Source organism: Achroia grisella, unplaced genomic scaffold (assembly GCF_030625045.1).
Source record: "Achroia grisella isolate CSIRO2021 unplaced genomic scaffold, CSIRO_AGI_Agris_v1 utg874, whole genome shotgun sequence".
In the NCBI taxonomy this organism is placed as follows: domain Eukaryota; kingdom Metazoa; phylum Arthropoda; class Insecta; order Lepidoptera; family Pyralidae; genus Achroia; species Achroia grisella.
In genome coordinates, this window is record NW_026713051.1 from 4303749 (window position 1) to 4317849 (window position 14101).

General features: G+C 31.4%; 1 protein-coding gene across 11 annotated transcripts in view; it reads right to left on the reverse strand.

Moving 5' to 3' along the window:
- The window catches only part of LOC131853076 (coiled-coil domain-containing protein AGAP005037), a 275367-nt gene extending 262173 nt beyond the window's left edge, over nucleotides 1-13194 (reverse strand). For 9 of the 11 annotated variants that reach the window (XR_009357971.1, XR_009357972.1, XM_059203876.1 and 6 more), the window contains exons 1-2: nucleotides 12978-13194; nucleotides 655-2537 (exon numbers count right to left, since the gene is read on the reverse strand). Coding sequence is in view for 9 of the 11 variants with exons in the window: in XM_059203876.1 (XP_059059859.1) it covers nucleotides 655-2491 (1837 nt within the window). In the remaining 2 variants the exon portion in view is untranslated. Of the gene's footprint in view, nucleotides 1-654; nucleotides 2538-12839; nucleotides 12911-12977 lie in introns of those variants that run through there. The other 2 variants (XM_059203875.1, XM_059203874.1) reach the window with 2 other exon arrangements.
- Between the last annotated feature and the right edge of the window lie 907 nt (nucleotides 13195-14101).

Sequence of the window (14101 nt, forward strand, 5' to 3'; positions counted from 1 at the left end):
TTATACATCCTTTATATTATACGTGAATAAAATTTCAGTGCAAAGTCTTTTATGTTCATAGTCTAATCATGGTTTCTATTCTTCTACTGTAACAATAAATCATTAATTCTTAGAAAACAAACTTCACTAATTTACAGTTTTATCGATATTTGCTTAGGATTAGCGTTCAGTATGATGAATTCAATTTAATCTTAACAAAGTAAATTGACATCATGATAAGATAACTAACCTAATAGATAACATTGTTTATTTAATTTTTAAATTTACACATTCCATATACTTTTATTATTACATTATCGCCGTTAGTCGTCTTTCCTTGTTTTTACTAAAAAATATTATTATTATACTAATAAATATAAGTTTCACTTAAAATGAAATAAAACTGGATATGTTTATAGGAACATTTACATTGGTAATGCTCGCATATTCGTAATTCTTAATTATGCTCTCGGAATTCATTCCATTTAATGATAACTGATTTCAATTTATATAACTCTGACAAACTGAAAATTAACATTAAATATGTTTATGTAATTGTTAATCAAATTTCCGTACCAACTGAAACAAAATAAATTCATCCTAGAAAACACATTTGTTGGTTTGTAATAAACCTAATGAAAATATAATTAAATATAAACTAATAAATACACTTACCTTTTTGCGTGTTGTTTTGAAGGATCCTTTGAATTTCTCCGGCTTCTGATCCACTTTCAGATTCTGAATATAGATTGTGACCCGGAAGTAGTGGATTTCTTTTCTTATACAATGGTTTGTTACTACTACGCACACTTGACGTACGGACTGGAGGACGCGGCGGGGCCTTCAAAAGTCCTTTCGGTCCATCACTGAGTTTCGATGTAACGCTAGGAGAACGCTCATTTCGCGTATTTATTATTTTATAACCCTCGTTTATCATTTTAGAATCTGCACCATCACTTTTAACAATGTCACTCTTGTCATCAACACCACTTTTTGATAAATAATGCTCCTCAAAACTAACCCTTTTCAGTTGTTGTTGATTCACGTTATTATTCTTAGGTTCTTGATTCGAAGAACCTCTATGGAAAATAGCAGTTTGTTTACTATTTTGTGACGTAATGACCGGCGAATTGGACAGTAAATTTAGTTTTTCCGGGTGTCTATAGATGATATCTTGCTCGATGGGTGAAGTTCGGTGCCGTATAAATGTATCCGTACGCCTCTCGGGCGCTCTTCGAATGAATGGAGACAGCGAATAAATTGGCTGATTTGAATAAAAACTGTTGAATACTTGTCCGCGAGGCAGGCTGCGACTTTTGGATTCTATAATTAGAGATTTCGGTGAGCTGTAATGTGAATAGGGCATATTATATCTCGCAGAACTCCTAGATAATTGAACTGATTGCCTCATTAAAAGTTCGTCTTCTTTTTGCTTTTGTTCTTTCAATTTTTGCCAATAAAATGCCTCAACTTTTTGACGAGCTTTTTCCTTTTCAACAACGTCGTCCATGTTTGTAATGTCCACATGCGATGCCGAAGATGTCTTCAATACTTCATTACGATCCTGTGGTCTAGGCGAAGGCGATGAATTATTACGGATACTATATCGACTTAATGAGTTTCTTTTTTCTTCAGCTTCAATCATAGTTTTTCTTAATTGTTCATATGGAGACACCGTTTTAGGCATATTAGGAATTTTATGATTTATCGGTATTGGAGAAGTAGGAGCAGAATAATTGTAAGGTTTCTTGACATTCACTGCATTTGAAGTGGTCTTGTCACTTTTGTCATCTTGTAACTTATCGGGATGTTTATCAAAAGATAAGCTTCTTGCTCTTATGGGTTGAATAGTCCGCACCTCGGCTTGTTTTTTTGGAGATATAAGAAATTTTGTGCTGACCCTTTTGATTTCTGCACCAACTGGAGTCGGATCTGTTTGTAGTCTAGATGCTCTGCATATCTCAATCTCATCGAGATGAGATATTTTATCGGCCAATTTTTCTAATGAATGATAATAAACATCAGGATATTGAGAATTCCCGGGTACATAATCTTTTATCGATGCATCTGCCACTTCGTTATGTGGTTTACGAGGCACTTGAGGTCTAGCTGCATAACTTCCGTATTCCTTTTTTCTGAAGTTTATTATTTCTGAATCCGTATTTGAATACAGTAATTTGTTTATTACATTTTCTGAAACTAGAGTGCTGCTTGATGAATTATTGCTTAGCACGTTAATGCGCTGCGAGTCGTTATCACATGTATGTTGCTGTTGGGTCACTGCGAGATCCTCGTATATACAATCGTTGTTATCTTGATTATCTACATACTTTGCTGTATTAGTAATCATCATTCGAGGATTCTGATATTTGTTACTATTACATGAACTATCATTCTGGCCCTTCAGATTAGCAGAGTCCTTATTAGAATGTTTTTCTTTTGATTTATTAGAGAATAATATAGGAAATAGTCTTCGGAAACTGCTATTGCGTTTTTTGCTATTGCCGTTCATTTTTCTTGATTATTTAACTTGATTCTACTGTTGATTTTATCAGCATCTGTAACAAGGAGAATAATACTTGTAAGATTATATTTTATTATTATTATAACAATACAGCACAAGTTTATAAATAAAATATAATGTTATTAAATATAGGTATTATTTATCACACATTCCACCTACTTTTTTATTCCAAGTAATATTATAATATACATTACGATATTACAGCATCTCTATAGAACAAATAGGTACACAATGCACAATAAGGACAATCCAAGGGCATCGGCGTAGTAACAACACCCTTGTGAGTATTAGTAATAAGATTCCACAAGTTACGTTCATTAAACGTGAATCTAATCTTATAAACACAATAGCACTCTAAAAATAAACGTAATTAATATTATATATAATATGATCTGTGGTTATAGAACATATTTGAATTTAAGCATATTGGCTATTTTTGTGACAACAATATCACTGAAAATTATATAAACGTAATAAGATATGTACCACTCAATCAAAATCAGTTTTTAAACAACTTTTTTTATACCAGCAATTCCAAATGACCAACGTCATGGTCAGCGACCTTTGTTGTACAAATATGCCATACGCCATCATAGCAAAGCAAGTAAAAATTGTGCATGAACACTCTCAATATTCTATATCTATTCTCAATTTTTGGTCAAATACAGAATCATGTTCTGTGGAAACATAGTATATCGATAAAGCGTATTAGATGCCTACCATTAATGTTAACTAGTAAGAAGGTCATAACCAGCATATTAACTTCAATTTTCAAAAGCGAGTGTTAATTTCTAATTATTCAAACTGGGAATTTCCGCTGAGTGGCGATTTTGTGTACTTATTTATTTACACTGTTTATTCAACACTTAACCGAGTTTAACTTTTGTCCCAATCAACAAATCTATTTTAAAATTTCATGCAATACTGAACAGTCAGATAATTGAAACAAGTAATTGATACTTAAACTCGTGACACTGTTATTTTGATTACCCGCTATATTTGGTTTCCTCGGTTAATGGATTTTGTCGCTTCCAAATTAGATCTCTATAAAGAATCGAAAGAAACAAAACTTAACAATTTTATTAGTTCTCGTTGGATAGTAGAGTTAAGAAATTATATAAAATTGATATAAATTAGTTAGATAATAAGTTATGGCTAAATTTACCTACACGGTTAAATGCTTTTGGGTTCAACTTTGTACAACAAAGTTAAGGACAATTTGTCCATGTCTCAGAGTAAGTATGTTACCATACTTTTTAGGATTTCCTTAGAAGAATAAAAAAAGTACAATAAAACAAAGCCACATATTTAATAGCTAGGCTAAACGATAATAGCAAGCAAATAGAACGTAGTCCAGTACAATATTATATCTAAAAATTAGTATATTAGTTACTAAAAAACTCTTAAGGCCAATCCATTTAATACCATCTATTGTAAAAAGTAAATGTCATCCCAAACTTAAAACTAATTAGTCGCGATCAAGCTGTCTATGACGCGTGTAAAAATAAGTAATCATGTATCTGAAGTAATTGATAGATAAAACCGAGTGGTGGATATGTATAAAAGAAATATATGAAAATGTTATGAAGAAAAGATCGGATTTTATTATTGTGGAAATAACCTGGGATAACAATATTGGATTTGTACAAATACTTTACAACCATTACTGTCGTTCTGGTACTGTAATAAGTATATTATGCCAGAATGACATAGAAGTTAACAATAGAAATCTTATAAACTTATCAGTAAACTAGCAAAACGGGGACAAGCGGCAGATAAAACACATTAAGTGCAACCACTGTGACTCATCTACAAAACAAGACAGGCAATTCGCATTCGTGAAACGATAGTGCGAGACAGAGTAAAGAATTGAGTTACAGAACTCGTTTATGTGACCCCAAATCCACTATTTTATCAAATTACAAACGATGGGTTGTACGCAATATCTATTCGAGGAAATACCACCACATCACGGTATCAGTTCTTGCTTACCAAGATTGTAGTTAAACATGTGGCTGACTGATTACATCTGATAAACAGCAAGTGCGTATAACATGGTAAGTACTAATTCGACATAGGAATAATTGTCAAATTAATGTTCATTTTGTGTTTAGTTCATGATAAAAAACTGAATTTCTAAGTAATTGAAGTAAATAATAATATATAACTAACGACCCAACACGGCTTATTATGCACACAGTTATTATACGAATTTCTATTATTATAAAAAAAACTAAAACCTACTTGTTTATTTATTTAGGATTAGTTTATATTCAGTTTATCCATATCAAACACATCTTGTACATATTATTAGTTTAGATCTTAAAATAACGCTTTTTCAGATCTTTCTTATATTTATCAAGTCTCTAAAAAGCTTTCTAATCTACTACAACTCGCCCTGGCTTCGCACGGGTGTACATGTACTCGTATTATATATATATATATATAAACATTTCTCTAGAATCACTCTATTAAAAATCCGTTACGTAGTTTTAAAGATTTAAGCATACATAGAGACAGACAGCGACAGCGACTTTGTTTTATACTATGTAATGATGATGATTGATTCAGTTTTACTAAAATCAACATCCAAATTTGTGAAGATCGAAATGCATATTGATTGAAGGCAATTGAAGCTTTATTGCCATACGAACCTAACGAACGAAATGGCAACGTTACGAGTGAAATTGCTAGACAGTTACAAACATTTGATCCCAAAAGCGGCCTATTCGTACTATTCACAAAGGCTTAAGCTGGAATTCTGTTTCGTCAGTACTAAATCATTTGAATTCTCGGATCTCGGGATGTCCGGTTATCAAGCGCTTCACTGAACTCCCGCTTAGAGAAGATTAAGCGATTATTTTGTTGTTAGTTATTGTTATTTTTGTTACTAGTCAACGTAATTTTTTATTTTGCTAATGATAAATGTAGGGTGCTCAACCTATCGTCACAGGGTATAACCACAGTCGAAAGGGTCGAATAAAACCGATAGTCGTATTATATCCAACCTAAGATATATGGGTACCAATTCCATTCTTCTTCCGATATTCGAGATATCTAAAAGATCAATATAATACATTCTTATTTGAATACGTTTGCAACCTTAAAGAAATGTATGTACACATAATAGATTATATGTAGGTATATGTACAAAATAGTTCGACCCAGTTTATTGTTATTTATAATATTATCGGTATTTGTGTTACATTATATGAGCGTGAATGTATAATATATATACAATATTTATACAGCCTATATATAATATAGGACCTAAACTATTTATTAAACCGACTTTACTTAGGAAGTTTATAATTACACTGACTACAATCGAATTAATTGAATTGTGCAGTTGCATATGTAAGATAAGCGAGAGTGTGATACCATCGCTCTGGTCAGATGATGGAGACATAGGAAGTCCTATATACATATATTGCAAACTAACATGTTACGGGTTGATTATTTGTACATTATGACTAAAATATGTACAATTCCATTTTTCATTCACTGCATAGAAACAATTACACTTCATTTCAATTAAATAAAATATTTTAAACATTAGTCGTAGTCGTATTGTCAAGTAATTATTTTTTTACCTATATATATTTTTAGATTCATTATCTAAACTGAACAATAAAACCTAACAAAAATATACTTGAATCATGAATATACAAATATTATATATTATATTATTTAGGTTATTTAAACCTGAAGATTATGAAATGTCATAAAGATACGTCATAGCATAAAATGTTTTTAAAATAAAGTTGTTATCGATAATGTAAACTCCTTAAGCACTTTTAAATGTAAATAAACAAATTAATAATAGCATTTTTATTGGATGTCCCGTAAGGGATTACAAAAGTTTGTCATTTTTAGCGTACGAGTTTATTCAAGGGATTTTTTCCGGCATTTGCGTATTTTTTCTGGAAACTTCAGTATGGATAAATATACATATATTGTCATCGTATTTGTATTAATGTATTAAAATACTGTTACTGTATTCTATCAGGTCCGTTAATATTATAAGACATATTAACCTACCTAATAGAAGTCTTTTACTAATTTAGTTAAAATTTTAATTTAGTTTAATGCATAATTTACTTTTTAACACAATTGCGACACTATACTAACTACTGCTGGTAGTAATCTCTAAGGATTTCAAGCCTTCTACATAGCGTACATTGTATATTAATTAGTGATGAAATTATAAACTGTCATAACGCCTCAGTTCTCAAGAGAGGCAATTCATGAGGGCATGAGTATTCTATCTATGTACTTCGTGCTACATTTTTGAGGTCCACGTGCTTGGTCTGCTTGGTCGACTGACACCGCGTATGATGCGTACTTTTTTGTCAATCAGTTGACAGTACTTCGATTAATCATTTAGAGTATTTTTATAGCATATTGTTCATATCGCGAGCCTGCGACTCGCCTGATAGTAAGAGATTATCGACATCCATTAGCACCCGCAACACCAAGGAATTGCAAGTATGGTTTAGTTCTTGAAGGTTTCGAAATAATTGCTACTAGGATCATTGCTAGAAGGACATTCCACAATGTAGTTGTCCGTGGCAAGTTTCTAATAAAAAGCGCACGGTAAAGGATCACCATACATCCATATGATCAGGATAGATACTATTTTGGTCTCTGGCGGGCAGTGCGATTGTGAAATTCGGTAGCTGGTATTAAATCGAACAATTCCTGCGAACACTCTGTAACATATGCAGTAGAAAATGCACAGAGATTGAATGTATCGCTGTAAACCCAATGGGTCGAGTCTGTCACAAAGACATTGATTGGCAATGATTCTGGCTGCTCGGTTCTGAATGCGGTCAAATGGAAGTACCGAACTGCTATTGCGAGAAATTTATATATTACACTCGTCTTTCTGTAATTTCGTTCAATTGTTTAATTTAAAATATAAGTATAGTAAAATGATAATGGAATGATGCACCAGCCAGCTATAACTACTAGTGGAGAATGATAAGTATTGATAAGATTGGTATAAGATCAGGTCAGTTATCATATTGTGACATATTTACCATGAACTTATCATTATGGTTTTCAGGTTGAACTATCCGAAGGTCAACTTAACATGGTACAGTGATAGCAATTTGTTTATAAATCGACATTACTAACTACCCCTTTAACTATGTTCAACGCGAAGTGACTACCGCAAAGCATTAGCACTTACAATAAGAAGAAAGTTACAGTTGATTTGCCGGCCATTTAGGAAGTCATTCGTAACATGTCTGTATTCTAATTGCTGATGAATTCTTACTTCTTATTTAAGATGATCGATATTTCGCTAGTATCTCCCGCTGTCTATCATTAGCACAGACAGAGCCAGCATTCTATTATTGATATTATTATTTATAACAAGCATGGTTTTATAACTTACTTTATTATTATTAACCGTATTTCAGTAATTAGTTTTACTATTATGGTATTCGGTATAATATTTTTTTATTATAGTATGTATTTTTATTCTCGGATTCTCGGAAACTTAATTAACAGGTGTAAATATCAAATTGTCAAATAATGTTACTGTCACGGACCAGTGCTTTACCAGCGATAACTGTATTTTTTTATAGACGGCTTATTTACCTATAGCTTTTCAATACTGTCTATGTATTAAATAAAAATGTATTTTTGTGTTATTGTAATTTTTGCAGTATTAAGCTACTAACCAACAATTTTTCTTCCAAACAACGAGATTCTTTAATGTACCTGAATGTAAATTATGTTTTATGAAATATGACAGAATACATAATCATAATTTTATAAACGTAATCATAATTTTGATTTAATGAGACATATGGCAATTAAAAAAATCTATGTATATTAAAGGTATGAATAAATATATTTAGTCTATATTTATTCATACCTATACTTAATTTTATTTCAATACGTTTTAAATAAACACCCACATATTATTTCTAAATAACCTGTAACTACTAATGTATAATACTAATGTGTTATGTATAATATGGATTAGAAAATCTCAAAAAGCTAGCATCAAAGGTTGCGTCAAATTGAACTCAATGATAAACAAAAACAGCCTATAGTTTGGTATGACGTGTCAACTATTTACATAATACATCGATTACGAATGTGATTAGAATTAATTAAAGAGTGCATATGGGAATGATAAATTGATTATTTATTATTTCATGGTCCTATTGTTCAAACCTATTATTGGGATTGGAGATAAAATTATTTAAAAGTTCTAAAAATGGTATCAGTGCCTACGTCTTTGTGGTGAACATTTTTAATAGTTTTACTATCCATCAGGTATAAAGTACTTTGTAATATAACTTTTGTAATGTATTAATGTATAATACATATTAATACTTTTTTCATATCATGTCGTAAGAAGCAAGAAATGAGAGAGAAAATGTACATTTTACACAAACTCATCTATTGCCAAACTAAGCTTAAGTGAGTAATTTGCTTAGTTTAGAATTAGCCTAGACCTAGACCTTAAAGATACTTTAAAGATGTTTTTATATACAGACTTCATATATGGATCAAGATTTCTGTACGTCTTGTACACACTTACGGATATGTATATAAATATTATATATTACCTACGTGGGGATCAAACCCATGTCCATAGGAATTTAAGCCGGAGTGCTAAACAGCTATCCTTCTAGTATCCGAAGTAGGTATACCTAATAATGTATTAACATTTCTTTAACTGCTTTCATAAGAACTGACCTCGGTTGTCAATGTTAATGACGCAATTTACTAGACTAGATAATCCTGACATTAAGTATGACGTTTTTGATGAAGGCCATGTATACATACAAACAAATTCGAACTATGTATTCTGTACATAATAGTAGTAGTTCTTCCTAGTATGGGTAACTAAACTAAAATCCCTAACTTTATTATTCACTAGGAAAGGCACCATTTCGATATATTCCTCCGGGAATACTTAAATTATTTTTATAAACATAGTTTTGCTCTCTGATTAACTAGAGTACCTCTGTCTCAACTATTTCATTTATACAGCAATAAGCGTGTTTTGGTTGTATAGTGTTAATTGTATTACATGGTATGAAAATATAAGATCTTAGCCTCAGGACCAATTTCCGACGGGAATTACACATCACGTAGTGCTTCATTATTCTATGTCTATTTAGAGATATTGCGTCTCCACTCACTCAAGCATGGTAGCAATATTTACAATCGAAATTTTGGCGTTTTTACTTTCTACTCGCTCTCCTCGGCTTAATTATCACGATTAAATATAAAGGTATTTTTTCTTAATACTGAAAATTCGTTATAATACCAATATCTTGTTCTTTTTTTTTTATTTTAATCCTGTCTTACATTGTTTGTACGAATGATTTAATGATAGGAACTTTATGTTAGTGAAAAACGAAGATTTCAGTTACATGTGAATCACACGTAACTGAACAAATTAGTGTAAAGAAAATCTGACTAATGGGCTTTGATGTGTACATTGATATTTGTTGCTAAGGTAACAATATTAATTTTCCATAAACTAAATGTTACTAGGACTAGTAGGACTTTTGCTATGAATATTCACTGTGTTTAATTAGCTAAGATAAAATAAATTTGTATGATAAAATATATATATTTTATCATACAAATTTCATGATTCCCGTCATGAAGGTTGTAAATAAAAATTCGGTCGAATGCATGGATAAAATAGGGAAAAAACATGATCCCGGAAACATCTCTACATAGTAAGAACAAGACATGCAATGTCTAGATAATGTCTACCGTGACATTTGAATGTGTATAACTATATCCTTTACCTTTAAGCTCCGTATAGTCAGTAAAAAATGTAAATGCAATGCAAGAGCGTCGTGGTCTAGTGATTTACGAGCCGAACTTGGAAGAGGCCATAACATCGACTCTGGGCGACACGAAATAAATTGTGGCCATTTATATTTCTGATTAACTCTCCAGTGATGTAAAACGGCATTGGCTGATACTACGTTGAATTCAAAGATGCCCAAATTATAGTCAGGTGAAGAGTTGGATTCCCGATAATGTCGATTGGGCATCGACTCTCCCTATGGTACGTGAAATTCAAATATACCCAAATTGTACTCAGATGAAGAGTTGGATTCACCAGGACGTCGATTAAGCAGCGGCTATCCTTAGGATACCACGCTGAATTGAAATATACCCAAACTGTGGTTAGATGATGAATTGGATTCACCAGTACGTCGGTTAAGCAGCGGCTACCCATAGAATACCACGCTGAATTGAAATATACCCAAACTGTGGTCGGATGAGAGTTGCATTCACGAGGACGTAGATTAAGCAGCGGCTATCCTTAGAATACCACCCTGAATTGAAATATACCCAAACTATGGTCAGATGAAGAGTTGGATTCACCAGGACGTCGATTAGGCAGCGGCTATCCTTAGGATACCACGCTGAATTGAAATATACCCAAACTGTGGTCAGATGAAGAGTTGGATTAACCAGGACGTCGATTAAGCAGCGGCTATCCTTAGGATACCACGCTGAATTGAAGTATACACAAACTGTGGTCAGATGAAGAATTGGATTCACGACAACGTCCATTGGGCAGCGGCTCTCCCTATGCTACGTTCAATTCAAATATACCTAAATTGTAGTCAGATGAAGAGTTGGATTCACTACGACGTCGATTGTTATCAATCAACTTGATTACTCTACCTTGCAAATCAGTCTTAACAGTTTATTACCCTTATTATTTATTAATTTATTTAAAGTAGGAATACTTGTATTCATATAAATAAATTAGTGTACGTGATTTCACAAAGACTTGTTCTTTTGTTACGACGTTATGAGCGAGGGGTTAAAGCCTAAAAATAACAATTTACACTTTAAATGTAGCGTTCACTAACAGTCTTAGCGTAAATTGTTTTTGCATACATATGTGTTCACATACAAAGGGACCCATTCATAATTTCAAATGAATAACCATTTTTTACTTCTCATAGAGTGATTAGAATTTTTATTGTTGTTTTAAAATATAGAGTACACGCGGGTATTGTTTTTATATTGTACTGCAATTTGAGGTCCTCAGATTTGAATTGCAATTAAACAACTCTGATTTACAATATACATAAAACTTAATTATTTCATTTACGATAATTATATATGTATAATAGTTTAAATGAAAATAAAAACGGAAATTAATGGCACGTAATGCAACGTATGGATACTCTACCGATAACATTTTTCATTTGATTTTAAAGTAACAAAATTATTTAGTAGAATTATTTAAAAATAATCACTACATTGTTATTGGCACTTTGATAATATTTATTCGTAAGTAAATTATAAGTTCGCTAACCCTAAATAATTAGACGCCTGAATCTTGAGGATGCTACAAGAAGATGCCTAATTCCATCTTGCCAAGATTCAGGAGACTTTTCTCTCGATGTTGTAAACAGAGGTGGCAAAAATCTCATAATTTAAGCATATAATGCAAGGACCAAACTATTCATCTTAGAACAAGTTTGTACGCGATTTTACCTACGAAAATCAACAGCCAAATTGAGCTATTGTATGAGATTTTTAAGGATTATTGATTGTTACGTGTTTGAAATATTTATCATAATTAATCTACTGACGAAAATAATTGTAGATATACCTATCGACGAATTTGCTTTAATCATAAGTATTAAGGAATATACTATAAGTTCGTGTATCATTCATGTATTTAATTACTATACCAATAAGCATAGAATACAACGTGTAATGTGTCTATCTATACCTACCTACGTAACAAGGATAAATGCGAGTCACTTATTATATAAATTGAATATATATAATAGTCCATAAAAATACACTTAATAGGTATTACCTATTACTTACATAATTAGTAAAATAGTTAAAAATCTACCTACCGAAAGGTTATAGGTGTTGTCAAATTTATGACTCTATGTATAAAAAATGACTTCCTAAATAATAATTACTATTATTTAAATAATAATTACTATTATTATTTATAGTTATAATATGGAAATGGATATTTAGACGATGAAAATGATCAGAATTATTATAACTCGTATATTAAAGTATGTAGTTCCTTACGGCTAACTAAATAGGTATTAAAGTAAACATAAATTGTTATAAATTAATTTATTACTTCAGTATTTATTGTATGATATTCAAGAAAATATGAATATAATAGTGTATAACTGTAGATGTAATTTTAAAGCATGCAGCAATTTGGTAGCAACGGAATATTAAATATCTATAAAAATACTTTATCAGTGTAAACATCATTATCATTCACCTACGTACCTAAAGAATGCATCAAACACTCAAACAAAAGCACTCACTGTTTAATACTTACCACCGGATAATGACTCATAGCACAAAATAAAACATAATTGTATTGAATTTTACCGCGTTTATTATGTCATCTACCTAGTGCCTACTTAGACCTTGATAAGTAACTTAAAAAGTAGGTTATTTCACAAGTTGAACTCACTTTTAAACGACTATAATTGTAGAAATCCACAATTTCAAAGTCATGTCTATGTTCAACGAAACTAAACGTGCGATAAATCAGAACTTTGAATATGAAGTGTAAACTTTAACAACTTAATAGTGTAAAAACTCTACTAACTGTCAAACTTGTACACATTGGTTACAAACATATTTTATAAAAACTCAGTAGGACAAAAACAGTCAACGGCAGACAAACACGTCTTGTTATGAATGAAGTACATTAAATTATTTAATATGAAATAACCTATTATGTCTAATCTACATCGTAGTTCTACATTTTTTCTTTATGTGGCCGTGGTTGGGTTAAATTAAGGATTAAGATATAATATGCCTTTTATGTATGTAATAGAGTTGATTTCAAGTAGAGCAAGCATGGCACAACAAGTTACAACGTTCCGTTTCACGTTAAATAGTTAACAAAGTAAGCGATATGACAAGAACCAATAAAGTATGTAAATACAAATTGATGAAACTACGTATAAAAAATCATTATACATTAATAGTTGTGTCCTTACATGAATACGCAACCTATTAGGTTTTTTATTGGATAATTGCCTCAACTATTACTATTGACATCGATAAAACCAATTTTTTAACAGTATGGATTCTATTAATCCGTACTGTTAAATATTTATATATGCAAGATTTCTGTTTTCCTATTATTTCGTAGAAATATATGCTTTTAGGTTTCTTTCAATCGCTAAAAAATATAATAGATTGCTATGTAAGTTGCAAAGACAAGAAAAATTCTGAAGAGCGCCATCTTTACAATTCCAAACTCAAATTGCGTACTTTCAAGTGTAACCCTGAGTTCAGCTCATCGTGATAACTTAAAAGGAATTCCTTTCAATTGTTATTTAGTAGTACGTCACTTTCGGGAAAGATGGCGCTGGATGCTCTACTTCTTTATTTTAAATGACCGTCATAAATTTTAATCAATGAATTTACCAATTTCATGGTTAGCAAAACACAGTGTGATTTGTAACTGTGGCTTATTTCAGTTGCTCATTCAACTTTTAAATAAACTTCGTCTGGTCTGTTAATGTCATTATTTGACATTGACTGTCTTTGACAGTTCATTCTAGAATTTTAGTACTCTGTGAT